Consider the following 25,424-nt stretch of genomic DNA (forward strand, 5'->3'; position numbering starts at 1 on the left):
AATGTCAATTGCTAAAAGCCTGTATCGTCCCATAATGTCCTTCTGAAATAAGTGTCTGCCAAAGGAAAGTTAACTGGGGCAGGGGGGTTATTCCCCTATGCCTTGGTGACTCTGCTGCTCAATTCCCATTCTCCATGGGAGCTGGAATTACAGAATTACAGGAATTGTCTTTAGAGGAAAGAAAGAAGGATTCATGAAGAGGAACACTATTCACCATTTTGCTGCTCTTTTGGGCATCTCATCCCACCTGCTAATTAACATCTTCTACTCTCCTTTTTGATCCAGCATGTTGCAAGACTCAACCTACTTTTCTCCTTTGTGCTAGTAGCTCACTTGATCTTTTGGGGTTTATACCCACAAAGAGTTGCTGTGGAATAGTACACTGTCTTACTGCCTGTCTTTGCTAACCTCTCATGAATCAGCATATTTGGTTTAAGGCTATACTGCCAGTTATATATGGAATCACAAAATGTTGTAATTATAAGAAATCATAAATTTGCAAATTCTTACAGCATGGATCCTATATTGGTCAGGGTTCAGGTGAAAGTAGGATTTCTGTAAGCACTCTGGAAAGAAAGGAGATAATGGAGGAATTATAACTTTTAAAAGCAATGAAAGAAATAGCTATGGAAGGAAAAGTTTGAATACCAGAGAGAATGTTGAGGAAAATAACACCAAAGATCTCGTGTTGAAGCCATGTGAGAATGCGTCAAGACAGCTTAATAGGAAATCATGGTGACACTCAGTTATTTCTGAGGAAGCATCTACCAATAGTCTTAGCAATAAAGTTGGTAGTTTTCAAATACTTTTGAAAATCCACTGTGAATCTAGCTTTCATGCACCAGCCTGGCTACAAACTGAAGAACAATGTCCTCTGCTTTCCTTCCGACTTCCAAATTTTGCACCACGTTCTCTCACTGACAAATCCTAAATTAGAAGAATAAAGGGAGGGGAACTCTCAGAAATAGCATCCCAGTTTCTCCACAGCACTGAGAACAACTGAGAAAGCATTACGTGATGTTGAGTTGGCAACAGACAGTTCAATGCAGATACTTTGAAAATAACCAAAGGTGAGTCTCAGAAATAACAAATCAGTGCTTTTTTCACTGGCTCTGCCCAAGGTGTGGTATCAGTATTGGGGGCAACTTAGAAGAGATGAGATGTGGGGCCTCTGGGTGGCTCAGTCAGTTAAGCATCTAACTCTTGGTTTTAGCTCAGGTCATGATCAAATGGGTCCCGGGATTGAGCCCTGCATCAGGGTCACACTCAGTGGGGAGTCTTTTTGAAGATTCTCTCCCTCTGCCACCCCCCCACTCATGCTCTCACACTCTCTCTAAAAATAAATAAACAACAAAAAAAAAGACATGAGATTTATTTTTCATTATCTTGTTAAATTTACCCCTACTTTATAGTATACTATTTTAAAATCACATTCTAGTTATGGAATGTATGAGTCACAGGAATAAAACATACAGCATAAGGTATATAATCAATGCTATTGTAATAGCAGTCTATGGTAACGCATCATAGCTACACTTGTGGAGAACATAGCATTATGTATAAACTTGTCAATTCATTCTGTTTTCCACCCTAAACTAATGTAACAATGTAATTAATATAGTAATGTAAGTAATAGTTGTGTGTCAGTTATACTCAATATAAACAAACAAACAAATTAGCATTAATGAATGATTAGAAGTATATTGAGATGCCAAAGAAATCACTTCCAGCAGGGGAAAGAACATATGTGAGACTGAACGTCTTTCATTCAGGATTTCACTTAATCTTTACAATATCCTATGAGTTAAGAGTACTAGCCCTCTCATTTCATGAGTAGAGAAATAGAGAGGTTAAACTTTAAAAGTTTACAAAATTATTGGGTCTCTTTAGCCTCAAAATCTAGGAATTGTAATCTGGTCTTTATAATTCATTATGTGAATTGTGGCTTCATTTTTGTCTCTCTGTTTATAAAGTGTGGAAAGATGTCTAACATCTGTGATGGCTAGGATGCAATGAAAAGGGCTCATTCTTGTCTGTAGGAAGGAAATTTTGAAGTATCTATCAAAATGTGGTGCTCAAATATATTTTATTCTAGTGGATGCACATATGCAAATGGATGCATAAAAAGTGGACTTAGTGTTTTTAGTTAATGATGTGAAATTGGTAGCAAGCTAATTCCCTGAATCTTAACAAATAATGAAATTATGAAATTATCAGAAGTTTCCTCTGGTATTCTATGAATTTGTTTGAAAAGGATGAGTCCCAGCTGTATAAGTTGACAAGGAATGATATCCATTACATATTGTTAACTGAAAAAAAAATTACCGACTATTTTCTATATTAAAATTGAATTACTGTATTAAAAAATTTGCTCTCCGAGCGTGTGAATACGACTGTGTTTCTGAATGAAATTTCTGATAGAATATACTATAAATATTTAAAACTGGTTAATTTGAAGATTTGAGGGCAAATGGAGGAACAGTTAGAAACATAAGGAACATTCCATCTGTAATTATATACTATTGATTTGATAATTGATTCTCTGACACTTTTTTCTCATGGCATTAAGTCTGCGTAACTTAACACTAAAATATTAAAAACTGAGTTGCAAATGCCCTTCTGATTTTTTAAAATATTACGGTTCTTTCTTGATTCATTCATTTTTCTTTGTGCTGATACGGACATAAAAATGAATAAAACCTGAGTGCTACTCTCAATGAAGGGTTGGAGCTCATCTCTGTATTTAATGAACCCTGCAGGAATTGAGAATAAATTATCTCCTGAGTGAAGACCGAGTGCCATGTGCATACTAGAAAAATTAAATACAGCCAAGGGAAAACTAGGTTGATTGGATACGCCGGTAGGTAGAGTTTTGCCTTTTTTTTTTTTAAGATTTTATTTATTTATTAGAGAGAACAAGCAATGAGGAGGGGCAGAGGGAGAAGCAGACTGCCCCCAAGCAAGTAGCCCCATGAGGGGCTCAATCCCAGGACCCTGGGATCATGACCTGAGCCAAAGGCAGACACTTAACCAACTGAGCCACCCAGAACCCCTACAGTTTTGCTTTTATGTCCCTATACTGCTTTGCTCCTGGAAGATGTAAGTCATGACACCACTATACCTCTTGTGCGCATCTCTCCTGCATCTGTCCTTTCTTTATTCTGGCCTCTCATATATTTATACAGTGAGTAGAGAATTAAATTTGGCTCATCTTTGAATAGTATTCAATCCTTATCTTATCCAGAGAGCTTTGAAGTGGTTTACCTTCAGTCACGAAGCAGTATTCCCTGGAAACTTAGAAAGAACTCTCTGGGTTACAACAGTAGCTTTTTAAAGTTTAGGTCAGAATAATGTATATGTTTATATGGAAAGATAAAAGAGATAAAGAAAAATTCCTTCACTTAGAGGCTGTAGAAACTTGTATGCAATCAAGCCTGCATTTTCTCTGTGTGAGAGGCTTTTACATAAGAAAGGAAGGGTGAACTCCTGACGAGAAGTCTCCAGAAGTAGTGTATGAAGGCATTGCCCCTCACATTTTAAGTAAATTAAGAAAATCTGGGATTATATTTCTTTCCGGAATCATTAGACATATCAGAATGTAAGTATATCCTGTATTCGAAATAGATATATTTCTATCTTTCTCACACTCAAAAGGTTATTATTTGGAATACATTGTAGGGATCCCCAAATCATCACTTTAACATATTTACTATTTCTAATTTTATATTTTAACATTTCAGTTTGTTCAAAATATAGTAACAGTCTTTGCCTTTTGATATGCCAATTTTGCTGAAATGTGTCACAAAAATGTGTCTATTTCTAAAGGAAGACAATGGTGATCCTCAGGGGAAAAATATTTGAAAAGGAAAATAGGCACAATACAGCTTTGACACTTGTCACCTATTCACTTGACCAGTTCATTCTGTAAAAAGAAGAACAACAAATATTATTGAGAACCTACAGCACAAATAAAATGCTGGTTGCCAACTTAAAGAGAGAACAACACAGGCAAAAGCCATATAGACAACAGGTTAGCAATTTGTGGTTTCTATAAAGTAAATCTCAGGATTTTCTTTATCCTACTTATTTAGTCTTCTAGAAAGAAGGCAATAAGATATGTTGGCATTAAAAAACTCCTTTATGAATTCCTTATAGTTCTCAAACAAATTTAAGAGTGAAAAGACCCAAGTGAATATAGTTGCAATATAGTAAATTGTTAATTTACAAAAAGAACATAAAAATGATAGAAATGGATCAATATGTAGTAAGAACTATATTATTGATACAGGTCTATCTATGTGAGAATTAATATCTCTGCCTTCACTTTTGTTTCTCATAAATTAAGACCTTTACTTTTATTTACAACCAAGATAATTCTACTTCTATATTTCTGTGATTAGAAACACATTGAAAAGAGAGTATAAAAAAAAGAAACAAAACACATTTATTTCTATGGAGCATATTTAAAAGAATCTTAAGAATAAAATTATTAAGCTCTGAAATTGTGATTGGGTCTTCAATTTCCATCAGAGCCTTACAAAATGATAACGTTTTTTAATGGCCTCAAACTTAGATATTTCACTCTTAAAAGCACAAAATTTGGAAACTGGAACACGGTGTCTCAATATGTAATCCAAATATAATTACTAAATGTTGTTGTAGAAACATAATTAAGAGACATATTGCACATATAAACAATTTCGTTACAGGTACAGGTGTTATGTAAAGTCACTCATGAGGGGACTTTTAACATAGATCTGTGAATGCTCTGTTCCTTTTCAAGAGAGAACGCATAAAATATTTCTGCTTTAATGGAATTGAGTGGATATTGCAAAGATGCAAACGGGAAAATTTCCATTGCTTCATTTCATTGGAACTAATAATATGAACATTTAAATCTTTAAATCTTCAATTCCTTTATAATTCACATACTCTTTCTTTTTGTCTTGTTTCTCTACAGCAGATTTTGCTTAAAGAAAATAAAAAGCAGCATGAGAAACCATACAATGATTACAGAGTTCATTCTCTTGGGCATCTCAGACGACCCACAGCTTCAGTTTGTAATCTTTATCTTTTTATTTATGGCTTATGTATTAAGTGTCACTGGAAACCTAACCATCATCATCCTCACCCTGATAGACCATCATCTCAAGACTCCTATGTATTACTTTCTGCAGAATTTCTCCTTCTTAGAAATTATATTCACCAGTGTCTCCATCCCCAGATTTTGGGGGGCAATTATTACGAATGTCAAGACCATTTCCTATAACAATTGCTTAACTCAACTATTTTTCTTCATCTTCATGGGTGTTTCTGATTTTTTTCTTCTCACTGCCATGTCTTTTGATCGTTACGTTGCCATCTGCAAGCCTCTTCATTACACCACCATCATGAGCAAAAAAATCTGCACCCTGCTTGTCCTTGGGTCCTGGCTAGGAGGATTTCTTACCATTTTCCCACCACTCATGCTCATGCTTCAGCTAGATTTCTGTGCTTCCAATGTAGTTGATCATTTCTCTTGTGACTGTTTCCCCATTTTACGACTCTCGTGCTCGGATACATGGCGTTTAGAGATGATTGGCTTTTACTTTGCGTTTGTTACTCTGCTCTTCACTTTGGCCTTAGTGATTCTTTCCTACCTGTGCATCCTTAGCACCATTCTGAGAACCCCGTCTGCTGGTCAGAGGAAAAAGGCTTTCTCCACGTGTTCCTCTCACTTGATTGCCATTTCCATCTCTTATGGGAGCTGTATATTCATGTACTTCAAGCCTTCAGCAAATGAAAGAGCATCACTGACCAAAGGAGTAGCTATTCTCAACACCGCAATTGTCCCCATGCTGAACCCTTTTATTTATACCCTGAGGAACCAGCAAGTAAAACAAGCTTTCAAAAAACTTGCTTCATAAAGTACTGTTTTCTAGAAACAAGTGAAAGTATGTATGAACACGAATGGATGTCATGGTGAAGATCCAATAAAAGACAAATAAAATTTCAACTTCTAGAGTATCATCCAGTGTCCATTTCACAGATACTTACAAGGCTGAGCACTTTAATTTTTCTTTTAAACCAGAAGTAACTATGTTGTGTCTTTCTTTCAAACCATCTATAGGTTCCATTTCCTCATTGATTTATAATTCTAAATAGAACATTAGTGGCTTTAAACAAAAATCATTTTCCTGATTGTTCCAAATAATAAAAATACTTATTTTTACCATAAAGACTCGAGTAAACAATCTTTTCATGGATTTATTCTTAAATCTTATGTTCTGTTACTAATATCAATTCTTTCTTTTTCTTACATTTTGTTCTTAAATCTATAAAAAATATGAAATAAATTATCTAACAACCATATTTTGTGCACACCAGCTGCATATCTGTCCAATTCTTCCCACTCAGCTGAGTGTTTTTTTTACAGCTTATAAATTATTTAAAAGTCATACATCTTTTGCTTTCTGGTTATGCTTAGGGTGTGTGTTATGTCTTTTTTATGTACTTCCCTTGTTTATGTTGTTATTATTTTTTAAAGATTATTTATTCATTTGAGAGAGAGAGAGAGAGAGAGAGAGATCATGAGCAGGGGGAAGGGGAGGGTCAGATGGAGAGGGACAAGCAGACTCCTGGCTGAGTGGGGAGCCTGATGCAGGGCTCAATTCCAGGACCCTAAGATCATCAGCTGAGCTAAAGTCGGACACTTAACCAATTGAGCCACCAGACACCCCATATCTGTATTATTTGCTTAAATACGTAACAGATGAAGATATAGGCAGTCACCATTACACCTATGTCACGTGAGTGTTGGATAGGAATTTCATAAATAATAATATCTCTTCTATAGAGAACAATTATTCTATGTCATATGCTCAACCATTTATGTCCTAAATAATATCGTGTTTAATCTTCACAGCTATATGGCAACATAGACTAATTATCTCTGTTCCAGGTGTGCAAAGTGATGCTTGGAAAGGTTGAGTAATTTGCCTGAGGTCTTGAGGTATAACAGCCAATGTGATAACCTGGTTTGTAAAAGAAAACAAAGAGACAAAAACTTGTGTTTATTTCATGCAAATGTAAAACTGTGAGAACCTGAAAATATCTATAGCTTTTAATTAAGACCTGCACAATTTTATTGGTGTTTTACACTCACATTATATCATTTGGGCATGATTATATTATTATAGTCTAGTCAGGGAAGGTACTAATTCCTAATATTATACCTGGCATACAAATTAGAATTTTATTTTATTTTTTAAAAGATTTTATTTATTTGAGAGGGAGAGCAAGAGAGAGAGAGAGAGCAATGGGCGGGGTTAGGGGCAGAGGGAGAACCAGGCTATCCACTGAGTGGGAGAGCCAGACACGGGGCTTGATCTGGGACTTGGGGATCATAACCTGAGCTGAAAGCAGACGCTTAACCAGCTGAGCCACCCAGTGCCCCTAAATTAGAATTTTAAACAATCAAAAGCATAAACTCTTCAACGTTCATTGCTGGTGAGCAACAGAGTGAGAAGGAGAAAATGTATAAAGTATTAGTAGTAATACCAAACATTCTTATTGGAAGGCATATGAAAAATATGGAGCAAAGCATGGACTTAGTACTAAGCAGTAGATTATCAGTTTTTAAAAAATGGCATGGGGTAGTAGCACATTCAGTAGAGATATGCATTAGGAACTAGATGTTTGGCTGTTAATCTCTGTAAAATAATATCAAGGGAAGCAAACTTCACCTACTGTGGTTGTTTGCTTGCTTTTTTTTTTTTTTTCTGTCTCATTGGACACTGTCCCCCAAGCTTCCTTTTCAAATTCAATATTAATGTGTATCATGTTTTATATTCCTTAGTGTTTTGTGTGCAGTCCTGCTCTGGCAGTGTTGAGTCACTGAATTATTCCCAGTGAGCCAGCAGCAGAGAGAACATATAAAACAATAAGTAGCTTTTGCTACATAAAATCTGTGTTGAAACCATGCCAGTTTTAAATACCTTCTGATATATTTTTTTCTTCATATATTTGCTCCTTTCTCCTTCTCTGTACTCAAAGAAATATAGTCCCTCTAGGTAAAATGGAAAATTTAAGACAAAAACATTAACAATAGAAAGCAAAATGGTTCACTGAGAGGAAATGTGTCCAGGAATGCTGGGATTCCCTGGATACAATAGCAACTGCTAATATTTTTTTTATGTTCCAGCCATTCTGTGTGTTAGTGAGTCTGTATGAAAATCAGAGGTAAGTCAGACATATGGAAGGCAATGGAGTCCTCCAAACTGTATCATTGCTTCATTACTTATCAGCTCAACTTTTAATTAGATTAAATAGGGTATTTTTGGAGTTCTATTTTGCAACTGGATATAGATGTCGGTGTGTTTTGTTTTATTATATAAATTTATTCATTCCATATTAAATGAAAAGGAGGAAATTACCATTACTGTACCTGTATTTCAAATTGAATATAGGCCAGGTAGTACTTTCTTTAAGAGAACAGACTTTAATTTTAGGTAGTCGCTGGTTATATTGCACACGTAATAGCTATATGAATATATCTAAGGTACAAAACCAAATGACCCTAGTTCTTCATTTGGGAATAAAGATAAAGTTCCATAGGTGTGTCATAAAGACTAAATGAGACAGAATATATAAATCCTTGATATGTCATTGGAATAAATAATGCCTTTCCTTAATCACAGTTACTATGAATATTCTCCCCAAAGTTGGAAATCAATTCCAACAAAAGAAGATAAATAAACCAGCTCTTCTTAAGGCATATTTAGTGCCACATGCTTTATACAGCACTTTCATTTATATTATTTCAATTAATTCCCAAAATTTCATGTCCATGGTAAGTAGAGAAAACTGATACTTAAGGAAATTAAGTAACAAAGTCGCAAATCCATTAAACGGCCCATTTGTATTTTTAACCCATGTTTCTCTAACTGCAGAGCCCATATACTTTCTGCAACAGCAGTTTACTGTAGAGTATCATAAGTAAGAAATTAATAGTGTTTTAATACCATGATCTTATTATGAGTTTATGTACTTTTCCTTTTTTCTTTGATTATTGATGACTAAATAAAGAACAGAACAGTGATGTTTTCAGAATGAAATCTTGAAGATACTTTGTGGCCATCTCATTTAACAAATATGAAGTATTATTGTTAACTTTCATTTTGAACAGCTCAAAGAGTATGTCTCAGGGGTTCTTGGAAGGGGTTCTTGGTTTCGATGAAATGGGTGGACGATAATTTAAGTTTAACCTAAACCATGTTGTTCCAGGGGAAAGATGGATCTGCGTTCAGAAATAACAAGATGAGCTAAATGCTTAGAGATATCCTTCATACTCTGCTTGAGTACATCCTTAGGATGGCTTTGGGCTTGAGGAATCATATGCACCTTGTTAAACACTGACATTTTTTTCTCCCTGAAAGCTCCTGAATGAATGAATGAATGAATGAATAACAACCATCAAGCTTAGCTGATGTTGGTAAATGAATACAGTGCATTGATTTTCATTAACATTTTTACATAAACAGTATAGTATACCTCCCCCAAGCCTATGATATTGGATTGTCTCTTGGTAGACTTTCTTTAATCCTATATTCATCAATCCTAGAAAATTGGCCTTTAAGTACTCCTTTTCAGTATTCTCACATGAATCTATATAAATTAATACCTTCCTTCACAGTTCTTCATACATTCCCTCAAAGGTTTAATCAGTAGCCAAAATGTGTAATTCAGTCAAGTCATTATTTTTCAAAAAGTGTTAAAATTGGTAGGAAAGTTAAGAAAATAAAGAATATGCAAAAAAGTTGAAATAAGGTTAAAAATGCAGTGCATTGGCACATTATTACCTTTGGAAGAGTAATAATATACTTTTTTTAAACTAAGATCTCCAAAGCCAGCAAATTTAGTGCAGAAATTTCAATTTGGGGATTGAATTGAAATTAAATTCAAATGAAACCAAATATTGTCTATTTTATGAGAATGCATATTGAAGCTTCCAGGTGTTATGAAAAACTAGTGCTTCCTAGGAAAAACCCTGATGAAGGAAGAGTATTGCTACTGAGCAGGAATAAAGTTAATTAAATGAATGAATTCTAAAGAAATTTAATGAAACCAATTTTGAAATAGTGTTTTATGAAGTTTTAAAAATTATATATAAAAAAATTTGGGTTTCTTTTACATGTCTTTTCTTATAAATTTACTCCATATGGGGAATTTAGGGCCAGTAGATAAATACATCTCGAAAAGCAGGTAAAGTAGGAAAACACATCTTGTAAAACAAAGACACAACCTAAGTAATATGCAGCCAGGAATTGGGAATACAGTAGAGAACTTCACCTGATCGGTGCAAGATGCAAGAACAAACCCAAAATGAATGAATTAATTAATTAGATAAGTGTTTATTTTAAGCCTCCCTAGGACTCTTCAGGCAGTGGGCCAGGTTGCAAAGGCTCTGAAGGTTGGACTCTGTCCTAACTTTCAGACTTCCACAAAGTAACGGATGAGTTTACAAGAGATTTCAGCACAGATGTTTGTGGGCTAGGAAACATGAATCGAAGAGTCATAAAATCTTGCCTGTAGATGAAAACACATAGTATTTCTGCCAAATTCTGGCTCCACACTTGGACCTTTGCTAATCCTCGCTTCAGGTTTGTTCCTTGTGTTTTCTCCTAGAGGTCTGGCAGAAGAACAACAGATAAGCAGCTGAAGAATGAGAAACCACACAGAAGTAACAGAGTTCATCCTCCTGGGCTTGTCAGATGACCCACAGCTTCAGGGGGTGATCTTCGTCTTTCTGTTCATCACCTACATGCTCAGCATCACGGGGAACCTGACCATTATCACCCTTACCCTGCTGGATCCTCACCTCCAGACCCCCATGTACTTCCTCCTCAGAAACTTCTCCTTGCTAGAGGTTTCATTCACAACTGTCAGCATACCCAAGTTCCTGGGCACCCTGATTACAGGAGATAAAACCATTTCCTTTAATAATTGCATGGCTCAGTTCTTTTTTTTCATTCTGTTGGGAGTCACTGAATTTTACCTCCTGGCTGCCATGTCCTATGACCGTTACATTGCCATCTGCAAACCTCTGCATTACATGACCATCATGAATCCCAGAGTCTGCATACTCCTTGTCTTCTCTTCATGGCTGATTTCATTCTTAATCGTATTCCCTGTGCTCATGTTGCTCTTAAAACTTAATTACTGTAAGTCTAATATTATTGACCATTTCACCTGTGATTATTTTCCCCTGCTGCAACTTTCTTGTTCAGACACAAAGTTCCTAGAGATAATGGGGTTTTCCTGGTCTCTGTTTACTTTAATGTTCACCTTGGTAATAATAATTCTGTCCTACGTATATATCATCAGAACGATTGTGAGGCTTCCTTCTGCCAGTCAGAGGACAAAGGCCTTTTCCACGTGTTCATCCCACATGATTGTCATCTCCATCTCCTATGGCAGCTGCATCTTCATGTACATAAACCCAGCAGCAAAAGACAGAGTGTCTCTGAGCAAAGGAGTTGCTGTGCTGAACACCTCAGTAGCTCCCATGCTGAACCCCTTTATTTACAGCCTAAGGAACCAGCAAGTCAAGCGAGCCTTCATGGACAGGGCAAGGAAGATTGTATGTTTCTCAAGCAAATGAAGTGCTATGGTGTCACAAATTAGACACACATGTTGCATGGCAACTTAAAATACACAAACATGAAATTTGAGCAACTTCTTCAAATTACAATGGGCTTTCTGTCATCCTTATTCATTCTTTCTTTCTAACAAGTTACAAGCACAATTAATATATTTCTCATTCGGTTGCAATAACTTCATACGTCTTTCTGGCTCCTGTTCTTCTGAACCCTTGGTTAGCTGCAACTTCTTGATCATTAGTTGTTTTAACTTGTAAAGTTATACTTTGCATTTTGTTTAGGAAAATAACTATCACCCGGAATAGAGGAGACCTGTAAATATTGATGTGATATTTTCCTTACTCTATGCAGAAAATATATTTTTGTGATTTTCATTGATCTTTGTCAGAAATCCCTTCACCGTCTTGCAGTTTCTCTAGGAAAAAAAATTCTTGAAATGCCATATGATTTATTGAAAAATGTGAAAGCTTTCATTTAAAAACCAAGAAACATTGCTCACTAAATAGGGTGTGTTCATATAATTTATCTATTGGTAAAAAAAAAAAAACATAGCTATTTAACATATATACTTTTGTAGGCACGGTGCTAAATACATCTCCATATTTCCAAATCCCATTATGACTCAAAGATATAGGTAGATGTACAAGTAGATGCATATATATATACTTATGTATACACATACTGTAGAAAGTAGTGAGGAAATAGTGTCTTAGATATGTAGAATAAGTTTAATTTCTCTAATTCCATGGAATGTATGCTTCATTTTCTGACTATGCTGAAATATATACGTATAGCTCCTTTTCTAGTTTTGGACTAGTTTGAAACTGGGCATGTGTCTAAATTATTTGATGCCTAAAGAACAAAATCATTTAAGTTTTATAGAAAATAAAAACTTCATAACAGAACAAAATTTTCCATTTCATATAAATCAGAATTTCACCTGTTAACATACTCTTCCACTCATTCTACTTAAGGTATTACGTGCCTAAAGTATTTTGGAAAGATGTATGTGTGTTTATGTATGTGTGTGTGAGAGAGAAAATGAAAGAAGATTATGGATACAATAAAGTATTCTAAATAATATAAACCACTTTTTAGTAATAGAAAATATACTATAATCCTAATTAGTGCTGCACCAATCCAAATGATTTATGTGCAAAAAACTCAACTGAGAAATAAAGTACAGGAGTTGTTGAGAAAAAAATAAAATAAGTAATAGAAAATTGAAGGGCATTCAAAATGTAAGAGAAAACTTAGGCTTCTCAATTTCATCCTATCTGAAGTATAATTTGTATGTGAAAGAAGGCAAATGCTTGACAAAGTTAGGGTTTCTATAACATCTCAACATACTTCCGCATTGGTAAATCAGGTGTCAGATAAATCTGTCATATATAATGTACCATAGGGATGGAAATGAACCTGTCAAGTACATAGCATAATCAGCTATCAATAAATAGTAGTGATTATTTATTAATATTGGTCTCTATAGCTAACTGCTATCATTGTGAATAATACAAATTATATTTATAAAGTGGTAAGAACACTTAACTCGATATCTACCCACTTGTATTTTTAAGGGCACAATACAGTATTGTTAAGTGTAGACAGAATGTAGTACAGCAAACAATGTTCTTCAATATTCATCTGCAACATCTTGAGAACTTATTCATCTTACAGAACTGAACTTTATACCAGCTAACAGCAACTCCCCATTGCCCACCCTGCTCCTTCCTAAGACAGCCACCATTCTACTCTCCATTTCCATGAGATAGACTGATTTAACATCTCACATAAGTGGAATCATGCATTTGTTTGTCCTTCTGCTTGTTTCACTTAGGGTAATATCTTTAAAAGAAATAAAAATGGAAGAGAAAGAAATAAACAACCACGATGATCAGAGTTCATCCTGTTAAGCCTTCCTGATGATCCTGAATTCTGATTGTGATTTTACTCTTTCTATTTACCACATACATGTTAAGTGTGAATGGAAACTTATCATCACCCTCACTTGGGTGGGCTTTCATCTACAGACGCCTATGTATTTCTTAGCCAGAACTTCTCTTTCTTAGAAATCTCATTTACAGTTACATGTATTCCTTGATTTGTGGGGGTAATTATCACCAGGGATTATATCATTTCCTATAACAGTTGTGCAGCCCAACTACTCTTTATTTTCATGGGGTAACTGAATTTCAAATTCTAATTGCCATGTTCTTTGATCACTATGTTGCCATTTGCAAGCCCCTGCATTATACAACCATCATGAACAGGAAACTCTGTAACCTGTTTCTGTTACGTGCATTGGGTTCTGACCATTTCCCACCATTTACACTCCTCACCCAGCTGGATTACTGTGTTTCCAATGTCATTGAACACTTTGCATGTGGCTGTCTTTCTTTTTTGCATCTCATTCAGATACATGGCTCCTTGTAGTAATTGGCTTTGCTTTGTTTCGGTTACTTTGCTATTTACTTCGGCATTGGTGATTTTGTCCTACATATAAATCACATCTGCTAGTCAGAGGGAAAAAATGTTTTTCTCTACTTGCTCTACTCACATGATTGCCATTTCTATTTCCATATATGTTAATTTTTCTGCCAAAAAAGAAAAAAAGAAAGAAAGAAAAGAAAAGAAAGGCATCATTGACCAGAGAAGTAGCTATTCTCAATAATTCTGTTGCCCTCAAGCTGAACACTTTTATTTACACCTAAGGGACCAGAAAGTACACAAACCTTCAAAGATTTGGTCCTTGAAGTACTGCTTCATACAAACAAATCAAAGTTTTGGGTAGTATGAATGAATGTTATCATGAAGATTCAATAAAAGAAAATGAAATTTAAACTAATTTGTACTATCTTTCTATATCCATATCACAGATACAGAAATGCTGAGCTCATTTGCTAAACACTCTTGATAACACGGATGTGGCTGAGTTGTGTCTTCCTTTAAAACTATCTGCAGGTTCCATGTCAGTGATTTGTGATTATGAATATGAAACCAGTGGTTATGGAGCATAAATCATTTTGCTGACTATTCTGATTAATCAAAATGCTTAATCAAGAACACTAATCCCAAAAGATAAATGACCCCCTGTGTTTTTTGCCACATTATCACAATAGCCAAGATATGGAAACAATCCATATGTACATTGATAGATGAAAGGATAAAGATGTTGTGACATATATATAGTGGAATATTACTCAGCCATAAAAAAGGATAAGATCTTACCATTAGCAACAATATGGATTGGCCTAGAGGGTGTTTCACTAGATGAAACAGGTCAGACAGAGGAAGACAGATACCATATGATTTCACTTATATTTGGAATCTCAAAAACAAAGCAATGAATAAACAAGCAAACAAAACAAAAACAGATCCATATATACCGAGAACAAACTGATGGTTGTCAGAAGGAAGGGGTAGGGAGATGGTCAAAATGTGTGAAAGGGAGTAAAATGTACAGACTTTCAATAATGGAATAAATAAGTCACAGGAATAGAAGGTACAGCCTCAGGAATATAGCCAATGCTATTGTAATAGCTCTGGATGGTGACAGATGGCAGCTGCACTCGCGGTGAGCACAGCATAATGTATGGACTTCTTGAAATGCTAGGTTGTACAACTGAAACTAATGTAGTACAGACTGTGTATCGACTAAACTTCAGTAACAAATGTTTTATACTGTAATGATTTAAGTCAATACTGTTCCAATCAATTTATTTTAAATATCTCTTCTCTTATTGATATAAAATTATTTTTCCTTTTTAAAGTTACCTGCATCATAAAATAAATATCTAGCAGTACCATTGTTTTTGCATACTACCTGTAGTGTCTGTCCAATTCTTCCCATTTGGTTAATAAACTTGGGTGTGTTATGTTACCACTTACAAATTATTTGAAGGTCATGTATCCTATGTTTTCCAGATATGAAGTCATGTGTTATGTCTTGTTTTATAAACTTTTCTTATTTGCTACATTATTTTTTATAAAAATATAACAGATAAATATTTAGGCAGCCACTAACTGTTTATTTTTTTATTTTTCTTAAAGATTTTATTTATTTATTTATTTATTTATTTATTTATTTATTTATTTTAGAGACAGAGAGAGAGAGGGCATGTGAGGGTGGGGAGATGAGCAGAGGGAGAGGGCATGCAGCCTGCTCTGGGCATGGAGCCTGACACAGCTTGAACTCAAGACCCTGAGATCATGACCCAAGCCGAAATCAAGAGTTGACCACTTAACCGACTGAGCCACCCAGGCCACCCCAAGGCAGCCACTAATTCTTATGCCACCTAAAAGTTTGATAGGAATTTCATAAATAACAACTCTTCTATAGAGAGCATGTATTTTGTGTCATATGAAAAACAAGGTAGGTTCTATACCATATCATATTTAAACTTCACAGCTATATGACAAATTAGACATGATTATCCCTTTTTACCAATGTGTAAATTGGTGCTTAGAAATGTTGGATGATTTGCCTAAGGTCTTGAGCTATAACAGCCAATATCATAGCCTAATTTGAAAAACAAAACAAAACTAAGAAAAACTTATGTTTGCTCTCTTTTATATATATTTGAAACTCTATAAGGACTTGCAAATTTTGCATAGCTTTTACTATAATAAGCACAATTTTACTGGTGTTTTTACTCACCTTATCTGCACATAATTATATTATTATAGTCTAATCAGGGAGGGTACTAACTCTTAATATAATACTTGACATTTAAGTTAGAACTTTAATCAGTCAAAACAAGAAACTCTTCAACTGTCATTGCTGGTGAGCAAAAGAGTAAATGGGAAAAACGATATTATGTGTAATGTACTAACAGTATTATAGGTACCAAAAATTCTCACTAGGAGGCAGATCAATAATAATGGAATCAAGTAACGGACTTAGTACAATGTGGTAGATTACCAGTTTTTAAAAATGTCATGGCGTAAAGATGAATTTAGTTGAGATTTACATTAGGAATTAAGATATTTGGTAGCTCATCTCTGTTTGAAAAATAATGTCAAGGAAAACAAATTTCATACTTAGTGTGGTTGTTTCCTTGTTGAAATTTTTCTTTTCATGTCACATTGGACACTGTCCCCCAGGATTTCCTTTCTAACGTCAATGTTTTATATATCAGTAGTTTATGTACATTCCTATTCTGACAATTTTGATTCACTGAATTATTCCCCTTGAGTGAGTGGCAGAGAGAATAGACAGGATTAAGTACTTGTACAAATTAAATCTGTGTAGAAACCATGCCAAAGAGTTTTAAAACACTTTCTGATATTTTTCTCTCTTTTATATATTTGGTTCTTTCTTACTCTCTACAGTTAAAAAACTATATTCCCCTGGGAAAAAATGGGAAGGATAAGACAAAATGTCAATAATAGAAAATATACTTGTTCAATGGCAAAGGGAAGGCTATCAGAAATGCTGGCTCCTCTAGATGACAATGATGGAATTTGTTAACGTTTTACTATTCCACTCATTCTGTGTTTGCAAACCTGTATGAAAAGCAGAATTAAGTCAGGCATATAGAAGGTAGTGAAAGTCTCTCAAACGTTATCACTGGTTCATTATTTAGCTCAACTTTTAATCAGATTAAATGGTATGTATTGAGATTATAATTTGCAACTGTTTATATCAGAAAGTATAAAAATAGGATAGTTTTTTTTATTATATCAATGTAGTCACTCACAGTTAAAGACAGGAAGTTAGTATGTCTCCATCTGTGTGTTTCCAATTGAATATAGGCTATGTGGTATTCTGTTTAAGAGAACAGACTTTAATTTCACATTATATTTGACACTTGCTAGCTATATGAATTTATGTAAGGTACATAGCCACTCTGAGCCTCAGTTCTTCATTTTGGAACAAAGATAATAAAGTCTACTAACTATGTTATAAGAACTAAATGAGATAAATAAAAAAATCCTTAAAAATTACAGAAATAATGATTTTGTTAAACCACAACAGTGAACATCCTTCCCAAAGTTAGGAATTAATTCCAACTAAAAGAGAAGTAAAATAAATAAAACAGCTATTCATATGTCCTAGTAAGTACCACATAAATTACAGAACATGAGGTTTTGAGTTGCTATTCAGCATAAACCCCTACAGATACTCGTGTTACTATTTCTGAAAATACTATTAAATGTGATTTGGTGATCTTTTTTTCCTTTGGTTTGTTTCTATATACAATTTTATGAATTTCAAAAAACTGAGTCTGCTTATCTTCATTGAAATGAAGAAATATAAAAAATTCAGATTGAGTCAGGGAAATGGTCATCTAAATTAATTATGAAGAAAAGTAAAAGACAATTCCAATAAAACAATTCTTCCAACCACTCAGTGGGATAAACTGTGGAGATTTTGATTCATGCAGACAGATGGAAAGTTTCACACGAACTCTAGTTGATTTGTCAAGAATGAATGAGTAGTGCCAGAAGTGTATTTCAATGCAATTATGAAGCTGAGCTAGATATTGCCCAAAATGTTAATTAAATTCTTTTCCTTTTCTCTAATATATTAAGTTGAGCATGAGTAATTACTTTATTGAATATTTCAATAAAGGAAAAAGAGGGTAACGATCAGAAAAGCAAACTGTTTTGGAGAGACTGTCTGAATGTATTTTTTAAATGGCTTTTAATAAGGTTTAGCTAAAGAATAGATAAGTCAGTAAATAAAGAAGACAAAAAAACTAGACTTTCAAAATCAATGCATTACTAAGGGAGACTTCCACCCAGCACAATAAATATCACTATTTTATTATTATTTTTTAATTTAAAACACCTGAAATAAAGTGGAACCAGACAAAAGGTCCTCTCTCAGACTGTCAAAGGAACATCATTTGAGACTTAAATTTCATGTACTTTTTAAAATAGAGACCTTTTTCTAACCTTGATACAATGAAATTGTCATTAGATCACTGTTAATATTGACTCGACAGTAAAGATTTTAGAAGGATAAGATGTCAACATGTTTTAAAAACAAAAGCATTGAAGATGTTTCCTAGCCTTCTTATTTAGTCACTATTCAGTATTATTTTTAAATTTCAATCTTAAATGGCTCAGGAAATCTGCCTCAGGAATCCTTAGAAGGCAAGTCAGAATTCATTGTTTCAAAGGAGTGGAAGGAAATGTGTATCTTAGTAGCATAAGCCATGACACTGAACTGGAATAAATATAATTAAATATATATTTAGTTGCTCAGAAAAGCAAATGTAGCAGAATTATTCCAAGAGATCTTAAGTGCTGTAATTGAACTGTATATCTAAGGGGGTTTAATCTAAGTGCAAAAAGAATACCTTAAAAAAATTTCAAAATTTTCCTAGGTATGAATCATATTGTGGATGGTAGTGGTGTCACTGTTATTCTTTTTTTTTTTTAAGAGAAAACAGTCTTTATTTTTTTTAATGTTTTTTTATGTTAGTCACCATACAGTACATCCCTGGTTTCTGATGTAAAGTTCCATGATTCATTAGTTGCGTATAACACCCAGTGCACCATGCAATACGTGCCCTCCTTACTACCCATCACCAGTCTATCCCATTCCTCTACCCCCTCCCCTCTGAGGCCCTATGTTTGTTTCTCATAGTCCATAGTCTCTCATGCTTCATTCCCCCTTCTGATTAACCCCCCTTTCTTTATCCCTTTCTTCCCCTACCAATCTTCCTAGTTCTTATGTTCCATAGATGAGAGAAATCATATGATAATTGTCTTTCTCTGCTTGACTTATTTCACTTAGCATTATCTCCTCCAGTGCCATCCATGTTGCAGCAAATGTTGAGAACTCGTTCTTTCTGATAGCTGAGTAATATTCCATGGTATATATGGACCACAACTTCTTAATCCAGTCATCTGTTGAAGGGCACCTCGGTACCTTCCACGATTTAGCTATTGTGGACAGAGCTGCTATGAACATTGGGGTGCATATGGCCCTTCCCTTCACTACGTCTGTATCTTTGGGGTAAATACCCAGTAGTGCAATGGGTGGGTCATAGGGTAGCTCAATTTTTAACTTTTTAAGGGACCTCCACACTGTTTTCCAGAGTGGCTGTACTAACTTGCATTCCCACCAACCATGTAGGAGGGATCCCCTTTCTCCACATCCTCTCCAACAATTGTTGTTTCTTGCCTTGTCTATTTTTGCCATTCTAACTGGCGTAAGGTGGTATCTTAGTGTGGTTTCTATTTGAATTTCCCTGATGGCTAATGATTTTGAACATTTTTTCATGTGTCTGTTAGCCATTTTTATGTCTTCATTGGAAAAGTGTCTGTTCATATCTTCTGCCCATTTTTTGATTTGTTTATTTGTTTCTTGTGTATTGAGTTTAAGAAGTTCTTTGTAGATCTTGGATACCAGTCTTTTATCTGTAGCATCATTTGCAAATATATTCTCCCAACCGTGGGCTGCCTCTTAGTTTTTTTGACTGTTTCCTTGGCTGTGCATAAGCTTTTTATCTTGATAAAGTCCCACAAGTTCATTTTATCTTTTGTTTCTCTTGCCTTTGGGGATGCATCATGAAAAAGGTTGCTGTGGCCGATGTCGTAGAGGCTGCTGCCTATGTTCTCCTTTAGGATTTTGATGGATTCCTGTCTCACATCGAGGTGTTTCATCCATTTGGAGTTTATCTTTGTGTATGGTGTGAGATAGTGGTCAAGTTTCATTCTTTTGCATGTAGCTGTCCAATTTTCCCAGCACCATTTATTGAAGAGACTGTCTTTTTTTCCACTGGATGTTTTTTCCTGCTTTATCAAAGATTATTTGCCCAAAGAGCCGAGGGTCCATTTCTGGGTTCTCTATTCTGTTCCATTGGTCTATGTGTCTGTTTTTGTGCCAGTACCATGTTGTCTTTGTGATCACAGCTTTATAGTACAGCTCGAAATCTGGCATTGTGATGCCCCCAGCTTTGTTTTTCCTTTTCAACAGTTCCTTGGAGATTCGGGGCCTTTTCTGGTTCCATACAAATTTAAGGACTATTTGTTCCAGTTCTTTGAAAAATGTCCTCGGTATTTTGAGCGGGATAGCATTGAAAGTGTAGATTGCTCTGGGTAGCATGGACATTTTAACTATGTTAATTCTTCCGATCCATGAGCATGGAATATCTTTCCATCGTTTTATGTCTTCCTCAATGTCTTTCAAGAGTGATTTATAGTTTCTAGAATAAAGGTCCTTTACGTCTCTGGTTAAGTTAATTCCAAGGTAACGTATGGTTTTTGGTGCTATTGTAAATGGGATGGATTCCCTAATTTCTCTTTCTTCAGTGTCATTATTCGTGTATAGAAATGCAACTGATTTCTGAGCATTGATTTTCTATCCCGCCACGTTACTGAATTGCTCTATAACTTCTAATAGTTTGGGAGTGGATTCTTTTGGGTGTTCCATATAGAGTATCATGTCATCTGCAAAGAGAGACAGTTTGACTTCTTCTTTGCCGATTTGGATACCTTTGATCCCTTTTTGTTGTCTGATTGCTGTTGAAAGGACTTCTAGTTCTATGTTGAATAATAGTGGCAAGAGTGGGCATCCTTGTCGTGTTCCTGATCTTAAGGGAAAGGCTTCCAGCTTTTCCCCATTGAGAATGATATTTGATGTAAGCTCTTCATAGATGGCTTTTATGAGCTTGGGAAATGTACCCTCTATCCCTACACTCTGAAGGGTTTTAATCAGGAAAGGATGCTGTATACTGCCAAATGCTTTTTCTGAATAGATTGAGAGGATCATATGGTTCCCGAGTCTTTTCTTGTTGATATGATGTATCACGATGATTGATTTGCGAATGTTGAACCACACTTGCATCCCAGGGATGAATCCCACTTGATCGTGATGTATAATCCTTTTAATGTACTGTTGGATTCTATTAGCCAGGATCTTGTTGAGGATTTTGGCGTCCATATTCATTAGGGAAATCGGTCTGTAATTCTCCTTTTTGGTGGGGTCTTTCCTGGTTTTTGGATCAAGGTAATATTGGCCTCATAGAATGAGTTTGGTAGTTTTCCTTCTGTTTCTATTTTTTGAAATAGCTTTAGGAGAATAGGTATTATTTCTTGTTTGAATGTTTGGTAGAATTCCCCAGGACAACCATCCGGGCCTGGAGTTTTGTTATTTGGAAGGTTGTTTATCACTGACTCAATCTCTTCATAATTAATTAGTCTGTATAAGAAATCAATTTCTTCCTGTTTCAATCTTGGTAGTTTATAGGTTTCCAGGAAGGCCTCCATCTCTTCCAGATTGCTTAATTTATTGGCATATAGCTGTTGATAAAAGTTTCTAATAATCCTTCCAATTTCATTGGTGTTGGTCGTGACCTCTCCTTTTTCATTCATAATTTTATTAATTTGGGTCCTTTCTCTATTCTTTTGGATAAGTCTTGCCAGTGGTTTGTCAATTTTATTGATTCTCTCAAAGAGCCAGCTTCTAGTCCTGTTGATCTGCTCTACTATACTTCTGGTTTCTAATTCATTGATTTCTGCTCTCATCTTGGTCAACTGCTTCCTCGTGAGTGGATTAGGCCTGTCCCTCTGTTGCTGTTCCAGCTTCTTGAGGTGAGAGTATAAAAACTGCATTTTAGATTTTTCTATTCTTTTGAGTGAGGCTTGGATGGCTGTGTATTTCCCCCTTAGGACTGCCTTTGCAGTATCCCATAGGTATTGGATCATTGTGTTTTCATTCTCGTTGGTCTCCATAAATTGTTTAAATTGATTTTTGATTTCCTGGCTTATCGAGTCATTCCTGAGCAGGATGGTTCTTAGTCTCCAAGTGTTTGAGTTTCTTCCAAATTTTTCCTTGTGGTTGAGTTCCAATTTCAGAGCGTTGTGGTCTGAGAATATGCAGGGGATAATTTCCGTCTTTTGGTATTGGTTGAGATCTATTCTGTGTCCCTGAACATGGTCTATTCTTGAGAATGTTCCATGGGCATTAGAATAGAATGAGTATTCTTTGGTTCTGGGGTGTAGTGTTCTATATATATCTATGAGGTCCAACTCATCGAGTATGGCATTCAGAGCTCTAGTTTCTATGTTGGTTTTCTGCTCCAGTGCTCTGTCTATTGCTGATAGTGGAGTGTTGAGGTCCCCTACTATTAACGTATTTTTCTTTACATGTCTCTTTATTCTGGTTAAGAGTTGGCTTGTGTATCTTGCTACTCCCCTGGTGGGCTTATATATTTATAATTATATCCACTTGTTGGATACATCCTTTAAGAATAATATAGTGCCCTTCTGTATGTCTAACTGTAGTCTTTGGTTTAAAATCCAATCTGTCTGATATGAGAATTGCTATCCCAGCTTTCTTTTGAGGTCCATTGGCATGAAAGATAGTATTCCATCCCTTTACTTTCAGTGTGAATGTATCTTTAGGTTCAAAATGAGTCTCTTTTAGACAGCAAATGGATGGGTCATGTCTTTTTATCGAATCTGCAACCTTGTGGTGTTTTATGGGAGCATTTAGGCCATTTACATTGAGATTGATTATTGAGAGATATGATTTTAATGATGCCATGTTGCCAGTAAAGTCTTTGTTTGTATTGGTTGTGACTTTCTGTTCTGTAGCACTCTTGGGGCCTTTTTACCTTTATAGAATCCCCCTTAATATCTCCTGTAGGGCTGGTTTCGTGGTTACGAAATTGGTCAATGACTGGCAATTCTGGAAGGTCTTTATTTCTCCATCCATTTTGAATAACAGCCTTATTGGATAGAGGATCCTTGGCTGCATGTTTTTCTCTGAAAGAGCTTTAAAAATGTCCCCCCAACCTGTTCTCTCATTCCAGGTCTGTGTAGACAGGTCTGACATAATTCTGATACCTTTGCCTTGGTATGTGAGAAATTTCTTTGTCCTGGCCGCTTTCAATACTGTATCCTTGGATCTAATATTTGCAAAATGCACTATTACGTGACATGGAGTAGGTTTGTCGTGGTTGAGCTTCGGAGGGGTCCTGTCTGCCTCTTGGACATGAATGTTTTTTTCCCTTGCTAGATTAGGGAAGTTTTCAGCTACAATTTGTTCAAATATCTCTTCTAGACCTCTGTTTTTCTCCACCCCCTCGGGGATGCCAATGATTCTGACATTGGAACGTTTCATTGATTCAGTAATCTCCCGTAACCTACATTCTTGTGTGTGGATTTTTTTGAGTCCAGATTCTATTTTCGCTTTTTCTTCTACTAACCCATCCTCAAATTCGCTGATACGTTCTTCTGCCTCAATCACCCTGGCCATCAGAGCCTCTAGTTTTGACTGCATTTGGCTCATAGAATTTTTAATTTCTGCCAGATTCACTCTCATTTCCGCCCTTAGAGATTCTATATTCTCATTAACATTTCCGTTAATACTTTTTTCAAGTCTACACATCATCTTGATCATTATTACTTGGAATTCCATTTCTGATAATTTGGTTATATCCATATCCATTAGTTCTGTGGCAGAGGCCACAGACTCATTGTCTTTTCTTTGCTGGGGGGGCTTCTCCTTCTTGTTATTCTGATGAGGAGAGATTGCGGGGTTGTCCAGAGCCCAAATTATTGACCTGTACCCAGGCCGTGGACGCTTGTTTTATAAGGATCTTAGGGATGTGGGCTTCTTGATTTTTCAGCCTTCCTTCTGGGGGAGGGGCCTGTCGCACTGATACTCAGGCAACCCTGTTTGGGTAGAGTCTCCATGTCCCCTGCAAGGGTGAATGGGGATGGGCACACTGTGAGCTGGTCTTTCCAGGCTTTTGTTCTCTGGTGGCTTTCCCTGGCAGTTTGCTGTGCCTCTTCTGAGAGTCAGCAGCAGCAGCCGAATCTCAGCCTCTGTCTCAGAACACAGGGATCGTGGACTGTTCTCCACTGATGTTCTGGCCACTTTAACTCTGTTACTCTTGGTGATGCTCAACCCTGCAGTGTCCCAGGATGTGCACCCCACACCCGGTGTCCCAGCTCTCACTTCCAGGGCCGGCGCATCTCTGTCCTTTTTGTTTCTAACACTGCCAGCTGCCAGCCACCCCCGCATGCTCCCAGAGCTCCCAGTCTCAGTCTGTTTCCAGTGAGCACACCGGAGCTGGTTTCAGTCTGGTGGCGCGCACTCCTGGCTCCCGGTCTCAGTTTGCTCTCTCATGGGTGCTGGTCCGGGAGTCCACCTGCTCCCCCATGCAGGTGGCTACCACTTCCCGGTGCCCGAACACGGCAGCTCCCTCCCCCTTCCATTTCTCTTCTGATATCTGTGCGTGGTTTCACGGCTCCCCGCTTCGTACCTCAATACTCAGCACTGGAGATGTTCATTTGTAGAGATCCAGATGTATCTTTTGCATCTCAGGCTGATTCTGTGGATATTCAGGCTGGTCTGGTACCTATCCAGCTCGACTCAGGGGACCGGCTGAAAAAGGGGTCCCCTACTCCTCCACCATATTAACTCCTCCTGTCACTGTTATTCTAATGCTGCTGTATGTGCAGTGTGAGGAAAAGAAGCAAATGAGGATTAATGTGATATTACAATCTTATCTAATTCTATTCATAGCCAGGGCACTCATCATAAGATAAAGAAAATATACATGTATATTTTATATACATTTCATATATATTTATATTTTATACAAGGGGTTTCATAAAACTAGTGTAGTCTTAAAATTGAATGATACATTGAAATTACCTTCACAGGCATTTTACTTGAAAAAAAAATACGTGTTTGCTGGCCCTGTCTACTGAAAATACCTACAACGGATGATCGAACTCATAGTAATTATCATAGCTAGTGCCCAGTTTCTTACCTTGATTCACCATTTCCTAAGCAATATAAGGAGGCCTCTTTGG

At 36.1% G+C, this 25,424-nt stretch overlaps 2 protein-coding genes and 1 pseudogene across 2 annotated transcripts; all 3 read left to right on the top strand.

The window, feature by feature from the left end:
- The first annotated feature begins 4,991 nt into the window (after window positions 1-4,991).
- Window positions 4,992-5,931, top strand: LOC123785595 (olfactory receptor 6C3-like). The gene is given in 2 exon segments (XM_045787427.2): window positions 4,992-5,888; window positions 5,890-5,931. Coding segments are annotated over 2 exon segments (939 nt in total).
- Window positions 5,932-10,702: 4,771 nt separating this feature from the next.
- LOC123785594 (olfactory receptor 6C1-like) lies at window positions 10,703-11,641 on the top strand. The gene has a single exon (XM_045787426.1). It carries the CDS (start codon window positions 10,703-10,705, stop codon window positions 11,639-11,641), a length of 939 nt encoding a protein of 312 aa, XP_045643382.1.
- Window positions 11,642-13,046: 1,405 nt separating this feature from the next.
- On the top strand, window positions 13,047-14,435 carry LOC148107828 (olfactory receptor 6C3-like; annotated as a pseudogene).
- Window positions 14,436-25,424: the final 10,989 nt, after the last annotated feature.

This window comes from Ursus americanus, chromosome 24 (genome assembly GCF_024610735.1).
Source record: "Ursus americanus isolate L20-20 chromosome 24, mUrsAme1.1.p, whole genome shotgun sequence".
NCBI classification, from domain to species: Eukaryota; Metazoa; Chordata; class Mammalia; order Carnivora; family Ursidae; genus Ursus; species Ursus americanus.